At 31.6% G+C, this 21,736-nt stretch overlaps 2 protein-coding genes across 4 annotated transcripts in view; one reads left to right on the top strand and one right to left on the bottom strand.

Annotated features, from left to right (window-relative positions):
• Positions 1 to 2,993: 2,993 nt before the first annotated feature.
• Positions 2,994 to 17,262, bottom strand: LOC111508760 (acetyl-coenzyme A transporter 1). The gene is made up of 8 exons (XM_074183372.1): positions 17,104 to 17,262; positions 16,772 to 17,012; positions 16,293 to 16,719; positions 15,288 to 15,502; positions 12,708 to 12,849; positions 8,841 to 9,007; positions 8,527 to 8,751; positions 2,994 to 7,214 (listed from the first exon to the last, which is right to left on the bottom strand). Exons 2-8 carry the CDS (start codon positions 16,991 to 16,993, stop codon positions 7,035 to 7,037), a joined length of 1,578 nt encoding a protein of 525 aa, XP_074039473.1. The 5' UTR covers positions 16,994 to 17,012; positions 17,104 to 17,262; the 3' UTR covers positions 2,994 to 7,034.
• A 2,253-nt stretch (positions 17,263 to 19,515) lies between these two features.
• LOC111508758 (uncharacterized) overlaps positions 19,516 to 21,736 on the top strand; it is a 54,767-nt gene continuing 52,546 nt past the window's right edge. For all 3 annotated transcript variants that reach the window (XM_074183377.1, XM_074183379.1, XM_074183382.1), the window contains exons 1-2: positions 19,516 to 19,776; positions 21,495 to 21,628. In XM_074183377.1, the coding sequence (XP_074039478.1) occupies positions 19,695 to 19,776; positions 21,495 to 21,628 (216 nt within the window). In that variant the 5' untranslated portion in view covers positions 19,516 to 19,694. The remainder of the gene's footprint in view (positions 19,777 to 21,494; positions 21,629 to 21,736) is intronic.

Raw genomic sequence — 21,736 nt, forward strand, 5'->3', positions numbered from 1 at the left:
CGAGGAGAAACCAGCAAATCCGGAATAGCAGAGCATGTTTGGACTCATCAACATAATATCAAGTGGGCTCAAGCTGAAATCATCCACAAAGAGGAATGCTGGTTTAGGAGAAGTTTTCAAGGAAGCGGCGTGTATGTTGTCCAACAACGCATTTAGTCAATCTAGCGTAGAGATACGTAACATATGGAAACCTCTTATCAAGCGAAAAACAACCAACTCCCGCCAAACGGTCATCTCCCGCTAAAACCAATGAAGCGGAAAGAGGGAATAGGTGAAAGCACCCAAATGACCTATAAATAGTCAGATCTCGGAGGAATAAGTCCAGTTATCACCCGAAGCCGATTGTGGATACTAAAAATCGAAACGTCGTGACGTAACTTGGTTTGGAATCTTTCAATTTTTATTTTTCATTTTGGTTAATAATATTTTATAATTTTAAACGTTCATTAATATTTAGAATTTTCATTTTCTGGTTGTAGCTTGTATGTTATTTCCATGTAATTTCAGTTTTTTGTTTCAATAAAATTGTTATTTTCGGTTAATCTTCTATTTTTTTCAGGGATTTCAAATCAATTTATATTATATTAGACAATGGAAGTCCGAACTGATGAAATACATGATGAAAAAAATATGAATTTTGCTCAAGAGTGTACCTTTACTTTGGAAATATCAAGAAGTATTTATTGAAAAAAGTTAATCAGCATTAAAAATCACCTTCACATATGCAATTGCATCAATTTGCAGTGAAAAAATCGAGTTTTATTTTTGTATTTTAGGTTCTAGTCCTTGTAGAACTTTTTAAATAGGTTCCTGGGGTAATGAAATGAACTGTGGTTGTGTGTCGTTTACTTCACATGGCATGTATCATGTATCCCTTTAAAAACCGTAGAGATGGGAAATACCATTGTCAACCATCTTCAAACAAATCATATTTTATTGGCAAATCTCGTCAGAAAGAATGATGGGGGATGATATGTCAACAGAAGTCATCAATAAAGATTGTCAAAATAAGTTCGTTGACTTAGCGTCTAAATGATAATAAACAAAATTATTATCATTTAAGATGCTCAATCAACGAACTTTTTTTTGAAGACAGATCACTGGAATCTAAAAGTAACACTAAATTTCTAGGAGTCTTCATTGACCAGAATTTAAAATTTGCGGATCATGTTAAACAACTCACTAGAAAAGTCTCCTCTAGCTGTTACGCGGTTAGAGTGATTTATAAAGAATTGGGGCTCAGCACTGCAAAGATGGCGTACTTTGCACTCATAGATTCTCACTTACGCTATGGAATACCGTTTTGGGGAGCATGCAGTCCAACTTTATTCAAAAGTCTACTAATTTTACAGAAAAAGGCAATAAGGTATATAGGAAACCTTAAAACAAGAGACTCCTGTAGAACCTTCTTCAAAAAACATAATATTCCAATGGTAACTGCATTATTTATACTGGAATCTGTGTGTTCAATAAGTAAGCATATATTAAATTTTGCTGCATCCTCATCCCATTATAACACCCGAAACTGCAGATACACTCTGAAACTCACACTAAATTTTCTGAATTCTCAAATCTATTAATTTCTTAGCATTCCAAAATTGCAGTTGCAAATCTATACCTTCCAAATGTCGTGGTTGAACTAATGCCCTCTTCACATTCAAAAACTACTCTTGTCTAAGCATTGATTTTTATCATAGCTGTGTGCGCCTTATCCCTTGCAGGCACCGCATGAATCTACCCTTCTCAGTTATGCAAGCGCCGACAGATACAGTCCAACCGTTCTCGAGATGGGACGCAAAATTATTAGTTTTAAATCAAAAACTAGATAGCAAATACAGTCATCTCAATTGACACCCAACACGCAAAAAGAAATACACGGTTCTTTGACCCATGATAGAACAATCCGAAAATACCTACCATTCTCAGGAACAATTGTCAATTAAGAACACATAACGCCAGTATATGAAAAATGTACAGAAACCACTGGCGCGGTGGCATTGGCAGGTCAAATCTCGGGTGACGAAACAGGTCGTCGGTCCATTCCCTTTACCCAAATTCTAAATTCAATTTGTGATGGAATCGGTCATTACTTGATGAAAATCCATAACGTATTCAAGAAAAACTTTATTGTGTGTTTTCAAAAACACTTCTTTCACTATAAAAGAGCTTCTTCAGGCGTGTCTTTACTCCTGAAGCCATGAAAAAAAAAAAACAAAAAATGATTCTTCAAAATTTTTGTTGTGTCATGAAGTTTAATTTATGACCTACTAAATATACCCAAAAAAACTCATGAAAATCGGTTGAGCCGTTTTAGGAAATACTTTAGTTTTCTCATAAACTCCAACATCGCTATCAGTCCATTTGCTAATTTTGGGAAGGATGATGGACATGTCTTTGGCAAGTGTAATTCACCTAAAAACCTCTTTCTAACCTAAGACCAATTGTATAAAAAGTAGACAAATTGATTCTGAAAAATCAGATAACATTTTTGTCAATGATGATCATTATAAATATATAATCATAACATCTATGCCATCAGGTTTCAGACCTAGCACATCACCACCATTGTCCTACTTGGAATTGTTGATGATCTCTAGAAAGCTGTTGATAATTAGACTTGCCTGGAACTTCTGAATACCTTCAATACTTGAATCATGAACTCTTATGAGACATTTTTTTCACTTTGGGTTTTCAGGGGAAGCAGTATAATTTAAATAAAATTGTCTTATCAATCAAACTCAGACAGATGTATCAGATGCTTTGGGTTTTTCTTCCAAATTTTAGACATCAATGGAGGGAAGAAGGCCAAAGAGGTTTGTTCTTCTTGAGTTATTTTATGAATCACTTCATATAAAATGAGACACTAGATAGACTAAAATCATTTTTTGAAACTGGCAACGAAACTTCAAACTTTTCGATAAACGAAAGTTGCTCTTCAATATTGTCTCTTAAGGAACATACCACCTGGATTTATTGATTGAATACAAAACAACTGTGAAAATATTTTTTTATTGAATGATAACATTAATGAATCACAATTACCAAAATATTACATTATTAGTATATTTCGACTAGTTGATTAGCACACAACAAATATTTTTGTGATGACTGATTCATAGATATTCAATGAAAAATTGAACCTGTTCAATGTTTTGGAATGTTAATGAGCATGAATCACTCTCAGAAATATTACTTGTATATAATACGTGAATGTCCTAGATTTACACCTTCACCATCTTATCAAATAACCAACAAAACAAAGAGTTTCTAAATGTCAAGAATAATAACTTCAATGAAATGTATGATACAATTTTGTCTAATTTCCACTAGTCATTTTATTTTAACGAAAAAATAAAATAAGTAACTAGTTGGTATAAAAACTCACAAGTTAGTTTTTATACTAACTAGTTAGTTATTTTATTTTGATATTGGGATAAAACCTGAAACCGGTCGTGGAAATTAGACAAAAGTGTTTTCGTTCTTTTCATTGAAGTGATCAAGAATTTCCTAAGAATAAACAAGTCAACAATTACACAAACAAGAATAATAACAATGTCTCCTATTCGAAGATCACTGCAAAAATCGTTTCCTAATACACCATTTCCTTGTCTCCCCTATTTACAAATCCAGTTTTTTTTTTTGAAAAAAAAAGAGGAATGTTCTGAATGATTCCATTGAGCCGGGTTACAGAGTAGGGTAGAATAAAAACACTCATTTGGATTTGTCTACCCTTTGTAATGATTCCATCTTTGTTTCTGGGGAATAGAACTGAAAATTTTTACCAATCCTAGTCGGAGTCCCAAAATATATAAATAAAGGAAATAATAAACTAACACAAAAGTGAGAATCTTACAATTTTTAGGAAAAGTCACTCCCCCACTAACTAATAAACCAATCAGAGCTAACACTGCCAACGTTTTCACTTCATTAACTTAACATTAACATTAGATTTAACTCAATCTCAGATCAAAAATGAATTAAATAACTTTTACTGTTAATTATTTCATCTACAACTTGTTTCTGTTTTCACGAATGAATGTGTCATCTTGTATCAGTTTGTATTAATGATTTACTAAATATTGGAAAATGAATATTTCAAAATGAAATCTCAATACATTCACCTCTCCCAACGTTCCTATACACGAGGATCTGGTAAACTCTTACCCGGCTAATACCACGCTGGATATTGAATTATATCTGACGATATGCAAGATGCCTAACAGAGGTTATAGTCTTGCAGATGTATCTTGTTCATCCAGCAGCAGGACTGGTGAAATTATTCAAGATCACCCACAGACCAGTTTCGAGATACATCCCACCACTGCAGGAAAATCTGACATAAACAGCAGCAAAACAAGAAATTTTTGTCCTGAATGTATGGTTGTGAAAAATTTGACATCAGTATCAACAGAGAAAAGTATATAGTTGAAGAAAACCCAAAATTTTGTTTGTGTCCTTTAAACAAAACTATTTTTTAGTTGAAACCCGATCTTGAAAAGAAATCATTGATCCAACATCAGACAGTACTCTTTCAATTCGCCAATAAGTCTCATCAGTGATGCTAGGATGAATAACGCTTTCATTGTTGGACTCAATTGTCCTGAGAAGACAAGCTAGAGAAAGTGAACATCAAAAATGAACTAGGCTTTCCAAGCAGTTCGTTGTAAAGCCAAGCTTCTACATCAATTACCAAACGAGATTCGTCCTCTGTCTCTCACTGCAGCTTTCACTGCAAGGCAAGTTGTTGAAAACGGATCATTGTTTACTTTTGATATTTGTGGATTGAATTTCAAAAAAATGTAAAAAAGTTTTCTGATTAATGGGTGATTAATGAGTAGATCATCGCGCCACAAAATGAAAAATAACATTACCATTTATTCAAAAATTATATTTAAAAATCAGTGAAACTTAAAATTAAGCACGGTAATTTTGAAAACACGGTTTCCGAAGAAACGTTGAAATGTTGGGCATCACAGTTTTTTTGAGCTTCTGAAGATTTTAACTGTTTTCATGTCTACGAGAGAATATTTGAACCACCTTTTTTTATTATTTTTCGGTTCGGTGCTGCAAAAAGTTTTTTTTTTCAAGTCACTGCACCGAGTTGCTGAAGCACATAATTTAAACCATCTAGTGCCGCTTGCTCTATACAAGTATACATTATAAGACAATTTCAATGAGTTGCCGCACAGTGAAAGCTGCTGCTGAAAGACAGGACAAATCTAGACTAGACGATGGTGAACATCAAAGTTCGGCTTTGCAGCTGACCGTCTTGGGGATCCTCGTCTTTCTAAGGGAAGTTGTTGTCGCTCTTGTTTTCTCAGGATTGTTCTTTAATGACAGTCGAGTCCAGCAATACATTTGTGGTTAGGCCTAGCACTACTGATGAGACCTAAGTCAGGTCGAAACAAAGCTGCCTGGTGTACGTTTACAATGTTTGGGCTCTGTAGTTGAATAAATTATAACCAAATATTTCAAATACACACAGTCAGAGCGATGCACCAGGATAAGTACGTGATCTTATGGTGTATTATGAAAAGAATTAGAGGTTATAGTGAACAAAAGCCAGTAAATTTTGTTTAAATTGTAAATTTTTATTGCATTCTTCAATATAAGTGTGGTGATACACCATATTAGTAGGTATACATAATCAATTCATTTTTGTGAAAAAATATCTGCTTAGGTCGTCCCTTTGAACCACATTGATAAAAAAGCATGACTTTTTCAATGTTTTCGTTATTTATTAGCTGTTAAATGATGACAATTAAAAAAAAAAAAAGAATTTTTCCAAAAATTTCATTATCGTTCCTTCAGAGAATTTTATATCAGTTAAATTTTGTGCCACTATGAGGCAAGACATGGGAAAACTCACTGGAAATATAAAAGAGTTGTGCTATCAACTTTTCTTATTCAAAATTTCAAAGAAAGTTGAAGGTGGTTCAAGTTGGACAACATTCTGTTCGGAAATTTGTCTTCTTTTTTATTTTTCTTGATGAAAACAGTTTAGGAAATATTAATTTTCAGGAAAAAAAAACTTCATGGTTTTTTTCTTCAACTGAATTGATTTCAACCATTTCTCGAAAGTTTCCCATATTTTCCTTGGTATGAAATTGGAGAAGTAGAAGGCAATTACTTTCTTCCTTTCTTCGGGAATTTCCCACATATTTTTTTAAATAAAAATGGAGGAGGAGTAAACAGTTAAGTTCAACTCAATTGCTTTCTCCCTTTATTTGAAAGTTTCCCACGTTTTTTTGTATAAAGATGGTGCGCCGTTGTCAAACCTCTCATATGAAGTTTCATGGAAAATACAAGGTATTTTGAATGAGGCGAACATCAAATATCAATAAACCAGGTTAGGGAAATGGCTAGGATACTTAAGAGGTTGTGAAAAAGGGAAATACAATCTTTATTTAACCAAGTTGAATTTTTATGGTACTATGATAACAAATAATATTTTGACTTTACTGAAAGGAAAGACAGGAACCTCTGGTATAGAATAAATCCAAAACAAGCACAAGAACTGCAGTTCCAGTGTTTGGGGATAATGCTCTTTTGGATTTTAACTTCGAAATATTAAAGATGTAATTTATTGAAAAAATACCTTTCTCATTATATATTTTTTTGGTATACATAGCAACAAAGATGGAATATCAAGAACTTTCGTCTCTTTTATTCAAGCAAATTTATCTTTTTTGAAAGTACAAATTTTGTGTTTGTACAACAGTATAAAAAGAACATATAACAAATCTCATGCTAGTGAAAAAAGTCAAGTGCTATTTCTATAAAAAAAAATTATGGTTCTCGTCACTTGGTATATATGAATTATCAACTCTCTAAGCATACACAATTATGCATATTCACACAAATGTATGAGATCATCAAAACAGCAGTTCTAATATCTCACAAAAACCTCAAAAGCTTTACACACCTTCAACAAATTCATATAATTTCTATAAATATCTGTACAAAAAATAATTTAAACCAAACCTGAAATACTCACATTTGAACCTAATATATACAATGCCTTAAAGTGTACACTATCTTCTATTATTTTTCCTTTTGTCAAGTTTCCAAGCATTCTCGTTGAGTGACTGTATTTGATTGATTTTTTTTGCCCCCCACCATAACCATAAAAATCCTATTACTGAACATATTAATGTCTCAATATAAAATCCGTCCAAAATAGTTATGCATTTTCCACCCTTGCTGATACATACCTGAAAACATTCCCTGAATCAATAACAAAGCATATCATATCACATGAAAATATAGTGTATTCTTTAAAATCCGCGCTAAAAATAGCACGCCACAATTCAAGACCTCGTTAATCCTTAGCTCGCACAAGTTTCGACTTGAGGGTTTTCAACCGTAGGGGGTGATGGAAAAATATTAACACGTAGTTCCTTTCTATAAAATTTTAAAATTTGACTTCAAAATTTAAATGTAACACATTTCAACTGATTAAATTTGATGCATTTGGAATATAACTCGATTTCATTAAAATTTACTCAAGCAGTGTCATTACTGTATACTAAAAATATAATTTACAATGAAAAATTGAATAAAACAAGCTCATTATAAATAAGCATTTCAAACAGATACTCCTATTAATTATAATAGCATTTCTTAATGTAAATGTGAAATGTAATGTAATAACATTTATTGCATTTTGAAGTGTAGGGTGGGTTTTAAATTTTTTGTGAGGTGTGGATTCATCATATGCAGTGTGTAAAAATTATAGGAAGTCCCTAGGTCAGAGAGGCAGACATTTTTTTTCTAACATAGTCGGTAGCCGGTCGATTCGACGTCGGTGCTTTGTTCACTCACACAAATCGACCGCGGTGTTAGTCGGTGGTTCAAGTCCCAGACTAAACGATCGATTTTCACTCGCTTTTGTCCAACCCGTGTTAGGAATCACACGTTAAAAGGTAAGACCTCGTTAGTCCTTAGCTCACACAAGTTTCGACTTCTGAGGGTTGTCGTTCGTAGGGGTGCGACAGCTGGTTAACGGAAAAACAGATTTTAAACAGACAGAAGATTGGCGGTTTAACTGATCTACTTGGAGAGACTCATTTATCTCTCATAAAAACTGTATCGAGGAGAGATACAGTAGAAAAAATCAAATATTTTGAAATAAAATTTTCAAAACATCCATGTTTCCCAACTACTTACACCGTAGGTTCTGGCCGGAAAACAACTACTTCCCCGGCTAATACCACGTATTGAATGATATCCAACAGACATTTATGCAAGATATCTCACAGAGGTTAGTCTTGCAGATGTTTCTTATTTATCCAGCCGCAGAGCTACACTAAAATCGATCATGTAGATCGATGATTAATTTCAACACGGTTCGACTGCATGTATGAAAGATGGCATCTTTATTTTGTTCTTAGGCTTGTTTTAATTATCCTTCAATTATGTTTTTTGTAGATTTACTATGGATGCTTTCTTGAATGGTGTTATGACAAGAAATTTATGCATGATTCAAATTTACAACTTCATAATCCCACGAGAGTGTTTACTTACTTCTTTTTCAATTGTATTTCTGCAAGCGTTATCAATACTTTCCATACCTCCTTCACATTGTTTCCAAGTTAAAGGATCAACAAAGTAAAGAGTCAGAATTGTTGGCCAGTTTCCTCCAAGGTTACTGAGAGTGTTCAAAAGCGTCATATAAGTGCCTCCAACGGAAGAGTCGCTGACTTTGGCAAAAAATGCCATTACCGCTACAAACATACAATATACGCATACCTAAAAGCCAAAACAAATTGAATTAAGATAAAAATTAGGAAATTGAATCAGTTAGAAAATCAGAAACACTATATAATTTTTTTTCTCACCTGGTGGAGAGCATAACAAACCAGTAAGAATGCTACATATAAAAATGGTAATCCTTCTGACGGATCAGGAACAAATGAAGGGGTAATCCATACCAAAAAAGCCCCCACAAACCCAAAAGCTAACCTATATGGTACAGCTTTCACATATATATTCAAAGGTCGAGGTCCTAAAACAACAAGTTGAAATAAAAAATACTTGATAAATTTGTACATTTTTAACAATGAAAATTAGTGAGGAAATTGCTATATTTTATTTTGTGATATTGACGACTTATTTACTTTGTGGAAATTCATCTTCAATTAGATATAGGAATAAAATACTTTGTCTAATTTCCACTTACTTAATGTATTGATATTAATACGACCAAGATATCTGTTTGTACACCATTCTCAAGTGTTCTAGCACTATTCTTTAGTGAGTGTAAGAATGGTGTAAAAACCGAAACCTTGGTCGTATTAATATCAATACATTGAGTAAGTGGAAATTAGACAAAGTATTTTATTCCTATATCTAATTGCTATATTTTACTTATGTCACAAAAAATGTAACAAAATCATCGATTACAAAATATATATATATACAATACTTAATTAAACACCTTTGTAAGGATCTGAAGGAGAAGATATTAAATTACTAAAAAAAAATGTATCAGTGCTGTCTAATAATACTTTATTTCCATGTAGACAATACAAATTGTATGGGAATGGCCAATACCAGACTATGACTCCGCTGCTCCTTAATTGACAAACTAAACCTACATCATACATCATTTTCATCAGTAAAAACAATAAGTTATTTAAAAAAAACTGTAAAAAGTAATATGGGACAAAGATATTGGTCATTGAAGCTGACATTTCAAACAAGGAAACAACTGAAAAGTTCTTCAAAAAAACATATGAAATGTTTCCTTAAAAACTAAGCAAACTTTTTCTTTTGTTTCTCACTACATCAAATTGTTAGACAATATTTTCATAGATGACGTCATAGTGTCGCCATATGTAATTAGCCGCCATTTTAAATAGCAAAAGTTACTCGTGTTATGTCGTTGATAAAAAAATGATACCCTATCAAGTGAATAAAGAATGTACAGAGTTCTATGAAAATCCTTGACCTGTATTAATTTGATATTAACTGAAATCGTCCTTAAGTTAAGGTCTTTAGTCCAGGGATGCACCATTTTATTTTAGGTAGTAATCCCCAGTAATCCTCCATTTGACTTTCTGAAAAAGGTGAGAATTCTCGACAACCTGCACAATACAATGATCATAAATAATTTAGCTATTCATTATATTATTACTGGAAAGTACTTGTATTCATAGTGAATGACTATTAATTTTATTAGTTAGAATAAACAATGAAATAACATTTTAACCTGACATAAGATAAGAAACCTGAATGCATATGTGTTCATATAAATCCCTTGTACCTTATTGCAGACGACATACAGTACAAATGATGGAACTGAAGATTCCAATAATAAATGTCAAAATGTCAAACATACTTCAAACTGACATATTCCATGTCTTGAATACTGATCATGGATCATACCTGAAACCCTATGCTAGTTGTAGATTGCCTATTCAAGATGAATACCGTACACTTGAAAAAGCAGTAGGATGTAGAGACCTTGCGAAAAGGATTCATGAAATATGCAATCTATATGCAAAAAATTATTATCGAACTGAAGAAGACACTGAGAGAAGATCCGCAGTTATAATTCAACATTTTTTTCTCAGTGTTAGAAACAGGTACATTTTCAAAGAGTTGAAGAAGAACTTGTTTGCGCTTAGGAAAAAAGATCCAGTATCCTTGCTCAAGTTAGTGAACTTCTGCCACTCGAAAATTTTTGAAAAAAATAGCTTTCGCTTGATATTTCGATTGGATGGAAGGACATTTCCCCCGACAATAGTTTACAAATTCTTTCCAGATCAGAACAAAATCAACTTGATCAATTTGAGTAGTTGGTTGAGTAACAAAATAATCAGCGAAAATCACGGTCATAGTAGGTGGTATAATTTTAGCATTTACAAATGTAATGTATGTAAAACTACAGTGAAGATCAAACCAAAAACTAAAATCAAACAGAAGAAGAACAGAATAGAAAGTAACTATATCTCATGGATCCAAGAGAAATATGGACAAAGCTTACAGTGAAACTTAAAATTTAATAACTGATAACAATAAATAAATAGTTTTTTTTATAAAAAATGAACTTTTCTGAACTTATATTTCTTTTAGTATCACAAACGAGTGGGCATAACGGCTAAAGGGCTATATACTTCTATTTTTCGTTTCTTACATTAGTATGACTTTTATCCTTCAATGCCAAATTTGAACTCATAATTCTGACTTTCAACTTATGATTAAAAAAAAACTTGCAATAAGGATGGAAGACATATAAAATAATATATTATTGGATCAACCAATACGTCACAAAAACAACATACGTCACAAAAAGTATTACAGTTCTAGTGATGAAAGAATTGTTTTTGTTGAATTGATTATCTTTCAATAGAAATATTTTGTAGAATGATTCCGTTCATTAGCAGTTTCTTGAAACATCATAAATTTCAATTGCAAGTTGTCTTTCCCAATATATACTAGATCATTTTTAAAAAGCGCACAGTAATAAATGAATAATTCCAATGGTGAATGGTGTGCTAACATTTTAGACAGCAATAAATTTAAAAAAAGGCTGGCAATGAAAATTTCCCATACAATTTGTTTTATATCTTGCAACCCCTAATTAATACTACACCGTTTAAAAAAATGAAAAAATAGTCAATCCCCAAAATCCCAATAGAAATATTTTGTAGCCAAAAACTGGGAAGACAGCTTACAAATTCAAAATTGGATTAACACAATCCTCTATGCTCATGTGGACCTTATGGCAATCTCAATCACATCATGTTGGAGTGTTCGCACCACATCCACAGTATAAATACCCTTTACTCTGAATTGAAGTTTCATAATATCTTTTTTCCAATAAACTTAAATTGTATGTTAACTTCAAACAACAGAAATATATACAAAGTATTACACAATCATCTAATAAGATGCAAAATTAAAGTATGAATGATAAAAAAAATTAAGGGAAACAAAAATATAAAACAAATCAAGAAAAAACACTTATTTAAAAAGAAAAAAGACAAAAAAAATGAAAAAAAATGTAAAAAAAAGAAAAGAAAACAGAAAAAATAAATACAAAAACAAACAGCAAAAAACGAGGGGAAAAAAAATCTATGTTTGAGCTACTCAATGTTACTTTCAAATAGTTTTTTATTAAAACGTCTGGCTAATTGGTTCTCCCAAAGCCAAAACATTTAAACCACACACACTCACCAAAAACTGGGATATACTCTCAAGTTTATATCAATGGGAATATATTATCTTTCTCACCACAACTTCCAAACAATAAAAGTATCACTCAACCTATCTTCCTTTCAAAAAATATAAGGTGGCTCTACAAGTTCGGTGAATGAATGAAGGGAGACACACTGCATGCTTCAACATGGCCACTTTGATAAACAACTTGATGTGTTCCGCAGTTTATGCAAACATATATTTACAGAGTCGTTGAGAGTGGACTGGTTTCATTTGTCTCAGCAATGAAAAACCTAAGTTTTGGAAATGATGATTTATGGATGAAAAGACTCCAAAATGCCAAATTTTGAAATAATTTTAAATTGATTTCAATTATAAAAGTGAATCTGAAGAGTAAACATACTGGAAAAAAACATTATTTGATAATAGATGCAATCATTTTTCAAGTAGTTAATTGAAAACTCTTTCAACAGAATTTTTACTTTTTTGAATCATTTCCTCAAACAAAAAGTGGAATTAGAAAAGTTCACAAAAAAATTTACCTGTAGTATATTTGGCAAGAATTAAAGGCAAAGCTAGCTGCAAAGGAATCAGCGGTATCGCCATCAAACCTAACCTTTCTTTTGGAATTCCAGCTTCTACTAATTTAAGACCCATAACGCTGTCAGTAGCTGAATATCCAATCTGAAAATTAACTTCATCACATATACTTTGTCAATAATATTTTTTAGACAGTTACTTCTTAAAAATATTGAAATTTAAAATCCAATCATTCGATAGAATGCTGGTACAAACTGAATACATACTGTACATACATTTATACTTATATTTTGAAAAAACAAAGTGAAAAATATAAACGTTACATCTACACATCGAACTCCAATAAAAAAAATGTTCTTTTTACCAATTTTTGTAATAACCCTCACGTTAGTAATTCATAATTATATTTTTCGTTATAATTCATTTAAAAAATGTCTTCCACGTTCTTATATTTACCATAGCTTACTTGAAATCCACAAGAAAAGTAACTCATTCTTCAAAAAGTCTGATTATCATAACTACCCGATGTGACTGAGGAATGTAGAGATGTCAACGTTTTAGATTGGATAGATCAAAGACGAATTCGTTAGACCTTGGACTGTACAATAAACTGCTCAAGTATTTGAAAGTTCTTCCACTTCATACCTTCATAATCAAAATGAAAACTTTTTTCTGAAGTCACTGTATGTGATGGAATTGGCCGATACTTAATGAAAATCCATCACGTATTCACATTCGAAATCACTGTTTCTACTCCTTCAAAGAATACTATCTGTAGAATTTTGCTGAGAGTCTGGATAGGTTGAATCAATCAAACTGACCTTAATATCAGTCATTTTTTCTTTTCATCTATTTTCAAATCTATCCTATCTATGGTATATCATATTTGTTTTCAAGTTGTATTCTGCTTATATTTATATTTTATCTTTATTACACACTAGTGTTTGAGTTACTATAATTGTGCAGGAATGCATGAAAAATAATCAATCGAATATATCTATCTAATGTAGGCTCAACTGGAGGAACATTGAGTATTGTTCCTAGTGATGTGTTTGCTATTGGTGGTGTACTGGCCTTGGTTTTGGGTATGATGGTAATGTGCATCACCTCTCTTGTTAAGACTACCAATTTTCTTATTTTCAATGATCCTGATTTTATGGTGATGTATACTTGCGATCTGTTTGCAGCTTTTGAAATGGATGTTGTGATTTGTATCAAGGTGGTGTTTGTATACGGCTGAGGTTGTTCGTTTTTGCGAAGTGAGAGTTTGTGTTCCTCTAATCTGACTGAGTACTACCTATTTGTTGGGCCGACGTATTCTCCTCTGCAATCTATGTAGTAATCTTTATTATAGGATACATCCTAATCTTACAAGACATAACTAATTAACAATTTAAATTTTCACAGTGCCATAAATATTAATAAAATTCAAATCTGTATATAGATAATAACAATAATGAAGATAAACTAAATAAAAAGATAATAATAAAAAATATACAATTCATAAGACCCAATGTTGAAAACCAATATTGATATAGTAACTATATATAATATACATATTTTCCAACTAACTAACGCTCTAGGTATTCCAATAATTTACTTTTAAACCCTCTTACAGTATTTTCCACTTTAATGGCATTTGGTAAATTGTTAAATTCCCGTAGTCCCTTGTAGAATAAGTTTTTCGTTTCGCCACCAGTGTGAGTTCTATATATATGAAAATTATTATAAGATCTTGTCTCATGTTCATGTATTTGATTATTAAAAACCAAAAATTCATTAAAATATGTTGGTTGGAGACTTTTGGTTATTTTAAATATAAAAACCATTGTTAAAAAGAATAATCGATTTGAAATCGACAGCCATTGTATCTTAATAAGCAATCTTATATATGACTTGATTTTCTAGATTGACTTTGTCTTTTCCATTGTTTGAGGAATTTTTGATGGTTCTCATAAGTTTACATGTTGTTTTTATGTTGTGTCGTTTTAGAAATCTCCCTACTTTATCTGTAACTCTTCTGACGTAGGGCAGGGTTGCTTTAGCTTTTTTCTTTCCTCTAGGGCAAAATGAATTTTCTCGTGGATTGGGTTCAGCTATGAAACAGTCAAGTTCTTCATGTCCATGAGGCCAAATGAATAAAATGTTGTCGACATATGTCAGCGATAACGACAGCTTTCAACTATTTTCTCATTTTTATACAAAGAGAGAAATAATCATAGTATATTTGACAAGATTGTAATATACCTACTTTATTTAGGAGTATTTTTTTTTTACTATAACTAAATTTTCATCCAGTTTGGAAATGCTCCTTTTCTGCAAGAACATTTACTTTTTCTACTAAAACAAATAAACATTTTTAAAAATATTGAGGATTTCATCGTTCATAAGGAACATTTTTCAATTCTTCTCAATTTGTATCCTCAAAAGAGAACATTCAATTATATTTCAAATCTATAAATAATTTCCATTTCTAAGAATAGTTTCAGTTCATTAACAAGATGACACTTTCTCTAATATTTTAAAACTGAAGTAATGTGAAATAATTATTTTAGTTTTACTTGTTCTGGAACAGATCTCACCTTGGATGTTAGCAAAATTATTGCTAAAGTTTGAACAGATCTTAGCTTCAGGATTTCTTTTAAAGACTTGTAAGCAGTTTTAATGTCCCTGTCATGTTCGTTAATATGACCTAAATTGTGTGGTTCGGTTTCTTTTTTCAACAATGCTACCAGACTTGTAGTAACCAAGAATACCCATCCCCAAAAATACAGGAAGCCTTGCAAGGTGACGATTCCTGAAGAAAGAAAAACAATATTAGGTATTTTTAGGCAGAATAGAAAATATTTAACATTGAAATAGTCAAACTGACAAAAAAAATTGTAAATGAAAGTATATTGTAACGAATTAAAGAATTAACTATTATTTTTAACAATATTTCACTTTCACAACTAATTTATATACAACACTTAGCAACTAACGCTTAATTTATCAATAAATCGATGGATGTAGCCGTTACTACGTGGTAGGAGATCATGATGAAAAGAGAAATGAAAATTTCTATGTTTTTTACCACTTTTATTTGTAACTAACGTTACTGAACAATACACATTCTCAAACTTGAACAATAAACTGTTCAATTTTGAGAATGTCCATATAGTACGAAACTGCAGTAATTTATCTTTACCGTTTGTTAACCGCTCGATTCTTAGTACAGACTCCCTCTATGGGCGGAAAGCAGGGCTTATATACCGCTAACGAGCTTTCTAGATTTATCTAGAGGTCTCTGCACTCGCCTAGTATTTTCCCGGCTAGTCAGACCGCTTCCTTTGCGGTGAAGTCATGCGTTTGGTGTCTGAGATAACGGTCAGGGTTGGCTTCAGATTCATTACAATATTATAAAATGATGAAGAAAAAAGCTAAATTTTGTTTATTATAATATATTGTAATTTTTACGCAGCTCTAGATACATGAATATTTTTTGCAATATTAGTAATTTCACAATTTTCTCTAGTACCATCTAGAATGATGCTAATCAAAGTGTACCAGAATAATTTTTGATTTGAAATAAGCAATTCCCAACTCACCTTCTTTTTCAGGAACGGTTCTCAAATACTGATTACAAAAGGTTGATGATTCTAAAGCCATAAACACTACATAGCTCAAAAAATAGCCAGTGGTTTGGCCAACACTGTTACAAGTTGAAGCATGTCCAACATTAGTTTTTTTCAGCATGGTCAGGGCCCAGCCGTCAACTGCAATATCTTGTGTTGCTGCTAAGAAATTCAGAGCAAAAAATAACACTGTTAATATTTCGGTGTTGGGTTGGTTGCCATCATCTCCAAGCCACTTATTGACATGGGAAGAAAGCAGAAGCATGAAGCCTCCTATGAGATACTGGGTTGGAATGAGCCAAGTTTTCCTGCGTCCTATTCTTGAAGAAAATAAGGAATCGACTAGAGGCGCCCATAGAAGCTTTAGACTGAACGGCCAAAATACAAAACTGAATTCTGCCTAAGAATTGAAAAGTCAAAACATTTCATTAGATTCATACTAACTCCTTTACCTGCTGCTTATAGCTAACACCTCTATTTTGTAGGATCATAGGAATAGCTGATGACAATCCTAGCGGGATACCTTGGAGAGTGTAAAGGAAGAAAAGAAGTAAAATATTTTTCCCATCTCCTCTAAGTTTACCTTCGGGCAATATTTGAGGTAATTCGCCATTTTCCATTTTTGATGATATATTGTCAACATTTTTGTTCTTTCGTCTCTCTGTTACGTTCATTTTCACTCAATTTAACTAACTGCAAAGAAAAATATTCAGCCACGTCATGTTTAAAATATTCAAATTTGTTGCTAATTAAAAGCCAATAGTATTTTTTCCATAATACTTACAATTAATACTATCATCCAAACTTATACCAAAAACTTCAGACGGTAAAAATTATTTTAAATAATTTTATAAGGTAATGAAATTTAAATGTTGATATTTTCACTTACACATTACATTACGGTTGACGGTTGTCATTTTGTGACATCCTCAGAGATATAAAAACACGTGTACTAATGTTGCCAACAATTAGGTATTGAAATATTCTTTAAGACCTACCCTAGTTTCTTTCTTTCGGGGGCTCACTCAAAGTTTTGCATATACTTAGTTCTGCGAAATATTCATGCGAGCGATTTCTTAAAACTTATATTCTTAAGTTCATGTTGCGATCACTTGCAGGTAAAGGCCATAATCAAGATGCATAGGAATACCCTGGTGTAACTTTTACCTGGTACCACTGGTACCTGGGGAAATTGGTAAAAAACATAAAAAGTTTCAATTCTCTTTTCTTTATTATCAGACATTCTTTAATCTAAGTTTCATCTGAAATGCAGTTTTTTAAACTATAACTTGAGACTAATCGAGCTGGTCAAATGTGCCTAGTAGAAGCAATGGATATAAACATGAAATCAATATGTTCAAATTCATATTGGAAATTGACTGAAGAAGAAGAAAAACGCCCAATTTGGACTTTCTTCAGTTTGAATTTTGAATATTGAAAGATTTAACTATGATTGATTGGAAGAAAATTCAGTGCATATTGTTAGTTCAGAGAAAATTTTGAAACTTCCCCTCAATTCAACAATAATCAATAAACTCCAAATAATGGAACAAAGAGGGCTTGAAAATGATTATATTGATATAATTAATAAATGAATATAGTCTATATATTATAAAAAACAATAATGAATGAGAAACTTTTTATACAAGAGAAGCAAGTTTCATAAATGATCAATTTATGAAACAAGTTGCAGTTTAATTGGCAGGTACATATTTTGAAAAAATTCATTCCTAAATTGAGAGAGAAATATTTTTAGAAGAGATTGGTTTTTGTTTGTATCTGAAAGTAACTATAATGCATGATTTACATATCTTCGTGAAGAGTTTATTTAGAAATCGAATGCTTTTTTCCTTCCTTTGGAAGTTTTCCACATTTTTGTATGAAGATGGAGAAATAGAAAGCCATAACCTTTGTTTCCCAAAATCTATAAATCAATAGAACTAAGTCTTAGTCTCCTGATGTTGCTAACTTGGTTATATAGCGAAATGTGCAACGAGAGATAATAATTTTGTTCTGGTGTGGAAAAATGGTTTATCTAGATTTATTTTACACCAAAAGTTCTAAATTTTACTTTTTGAATATTTTCAGGTTTTGTGAACTGAAGGCGGCTTTTATCTGAAACGTCAGCAGTTCTTTAAATGAAGGTTGATATTGAAATTTCATTTTTGAAATCATACATTTCATTTACAGCCAAAATATATATATACGACAAAGGTTCATATTTCGCAATTAGTTTTCGAGGTGAACTTTTCAGTTTGTCGTTCATTTCACTTGAGAGCAGATTCACTGTTGATCTATTTCCGTCATTAGAAAATATGATAGAATCACGGTCAGTTTGTTCCCGTCATAATAATTTCAAAACCTCCATCAATCTGAAAACTGTTGATTTTAGAATTTGTACTGACACCAATCAAACTAACTAAAATGTTGGTTATACATTCCAAAACTAACCGCTGTTGTCATATTCATAAAAAATGATGACATTTGGAACATGGAAATTGATGAACTGAACGTCAACCAAGTTAGCAGCAATTTTTTTACGCCCAGAGGGTTACTATATAGGTGGTTGATGAGAGAGTACCTGGGGAAAGCGGGAAGGTGAGGTTACTAACAAGGTTTTGACAGCAATTTTAACTATTATTGGAGTTTTATCCCAATACCAAACCGTTATTTCAACACCTTGACACGTGTTTCGATCACCAAGTGATCATCTTCAAGATCAGTTTGATCTTCCTGAAAGTTTTGAGTGAAACGATAAGAAGAGAGAAAAAAGTGGGGTAAGATTTTTTTAGGAGTGTTATATTTTTAGAGATTTTTATAACTTCAATTTTTATGGTTCGATTTACGCTGCAACGGAATAGTGGATTCTACACAACATTTCACCGTCCACAAAAACGTCATAATCTGAAGGAAATGATTCGTTACTTAAAGTTTTAGATAATTTATGAATAAAGAATATTATAAAATGTTGCTAAATGATATTATTTATAAATTGTTTTGAAATTATTATTTCAATTATATTATTATTTTCGATGTATTATTTATGTTGAAATATTCAGTTATACATTTTATGAATAATAAAAAAAATTCAGGGGAAATTTCTAGTAATTGTAGGGATTTTAGGGGTTTTCGATTGGGGTTTTAGGGAGATAAATATTTGATAGTTGGGAACACTGCCATGTTTGTCATATGTCATTTTTCATTCTGTGATTAGTTGAATGTCGTTTATCTGTTGAGTTCTTGAATGTTTGATATTTTCAAAAATAATTTAGAAATATTGTGATTATTAAAAGTGATATTTCTGAAATAAGTTCCACTAAAATTTCATTGAAGAAGGTTAATATTTAAACAGATTCTTGTTTTTTTAAAAACAAAATGTCGAAAAAGAAAAAATCAATTAACAAACGATCCCTGTCACCTACCAGTTCACCTGAAATGAATGTTAATCTGGAATTAGGTAAGTAAAAATTATAAACAAATATGTACTTTAAGAAATTTGTATTTGTCATGTTTAGGAAAACGTTTATTTTCATGTCTTTAACTCGAGTATCATTCTTCCACCAAGCTTTGACAGTATTTGGTAGTCTCCTTTTCAGTAGAGGAGACTGAGAACATGTTTGAATCTGTGGAACTGATCTATCATTACATATTTAAAATGTAATGCCTATCAAAATGATATGGCGTTTTTAAATGTATGTGCTGGCATAATTTTTTTGACAAAAATTAATAATAGGGACAACAATCAAGTCTCTCAGATATATGGTGCAATTTTTGTAATCTAAAATTAAAGTTATGAAAAATATTGAAAGTTTTCATGGATAATAAATGAAAATCAATAGTTTGGTTTCTAAACCAGACACAAGTCTCTAATTATTTGCAAGTATTTTCAATCTAATTATAATAGTGACCCTTAGAAAATATATGTTGTGGAGGGCGGTGGCAGTACTGCATACCATCCTATAGCAGATTATTTTTGTATTGTATAAAGATCAGTTTTATGTCAATTAGTTCAGTGAGTAGACATATTTGGCTTGTAAACCCAAATGTTTACAGACGTATTGTGAGTCCAAATACTCACAGATGTTGTATTTTTATTATATATATATATATATATATATATATATATATATATATATATATATATATATATATATATATATATATATATATATATATATATATATATATATATATATATATATAGATCCAATATTCTATATAAAATTGTGTTTTTGTAGTGACTGACAACTGCTCAAGTTATAGTTTTTATTTGACAATCAACTGACTTTTTATCAAAATTCAACATACAAAGGAATGAAATCAAATGAAATTAAATCAACGGAACACAAAAGTAATACTAAATATTCTTCTTCAACAACATGGCTCATTATAGATTGGTGGGGAACTTGACGAAAGAAATTTTGATTTCAATCGATATGATTATATCACTACAATCATCTGTTAAGATGATGATCAACACTGTATTGCCAAACATGCAGCACACTAACTGACTCTTATAAGAAAACAAGTATAGCTGAGGCACCAGTCAATCTTATAATAACTGATGACTCAACATGACTCAACCTCTGACAGAAGCACCAAACTCTTATCAAGGTTTGAAATAGATGATCACTTCAATATAGCAGACCACTATTATAATCTTCATTCAGTCATTGTTCACTGTGGTTTTGGTGTTGAATCTAGTCATTATTATGCATTGGTCGAAGACGAAACGGACTGGTTTAGGTTTGACAATGGTTGTGTCACTGAGTTTTCTGGCGATGTTTTTAATTTATTGGAGCTTCTGGAGACACCCTACATTTTGTTTTACGAAAGAGAGGACATTGGCAGATAAGATCTTCAGATGATGCGGTGCTGCAGGTTTTTCTGGGTTTTCCTGCAGCTGAAAAAGCAAATCCACCAATGAGATCAATGAAGTCGCCCCGAGGCGCCAATTAATTTTTGTTGTTGTTTCATAATGTCATGATTTGTATTACTTTCTTCTTCAATATATTTCTTATATATGTAATTATATTTTATTGTGAACAATAAACGAATATTTATCTGGAACCAAATCAACAAATTTCTCAATTAAAAAGTTGTTTTATTAAAAAAATACATATATTAGTGAGTATATACTTACTTCATTCAGTATAGCAACTTTATATTTTTCAGATATAAAAGCATTACGAGGGAAAAATAAACAACTAACCCAGGCTGTTGCAAAACTTCAACAGGAAAAGGCATTTCATCTATCCCAGATGACAACACTACAAAAGGACTTTTTCACGTTGAACTCCAAATATGTTGTAAGTTACTGTATCAGTAAAATTGTGTATGAGAATATAAAAAAACACCTTTTTGGCTTTCTACTTCTCCATTGAAAACTCGAAAATTCCAAACTGCCGAAGAAAAAA

This window comes from Leptinotarsa decemlineata, unplaced genomic scaffold (assembly GCF_025532065.1).
Source record: "Leptinotarsa decemlineata unplaced genomic scaffold, Ldec_3_MD MMD2_P_RNA_scaffold_2, whole genome shotgun sequence".
Lineage (NCBI taxonomy): Eukaryota > Metazoa > Arthropoda > Insecta > Coleoptera > Chrysomelidae > Leptinotarsa > Leptinotarsa decemlineata.

Excerpts from the sequence above, each read along its gene's own strand:
- LOC111508760 (XM_074183372.1), bottom strand. The coding sequence starts at position 16,993 with ATGAACGTAACAGAGAGACGAAAGAACAAAAATGTTGACAATATATCA. Across the intron at positions 8,752-8,840 it reads TTTGTTATGCTCTCCACCAG|GTATGCGTATATTGTATGTT; the intron begins GTGAGAAAAAAA and ends TTTGGCTTTTAG. Across the intron at positions 7,215-8,526 it reads GAAATACAATTGAAAAAGAA|GTATGTATCAGCAAGGGTGG; the intron begins GTAAGTAAACAC and ends GAATGTTTTCAG.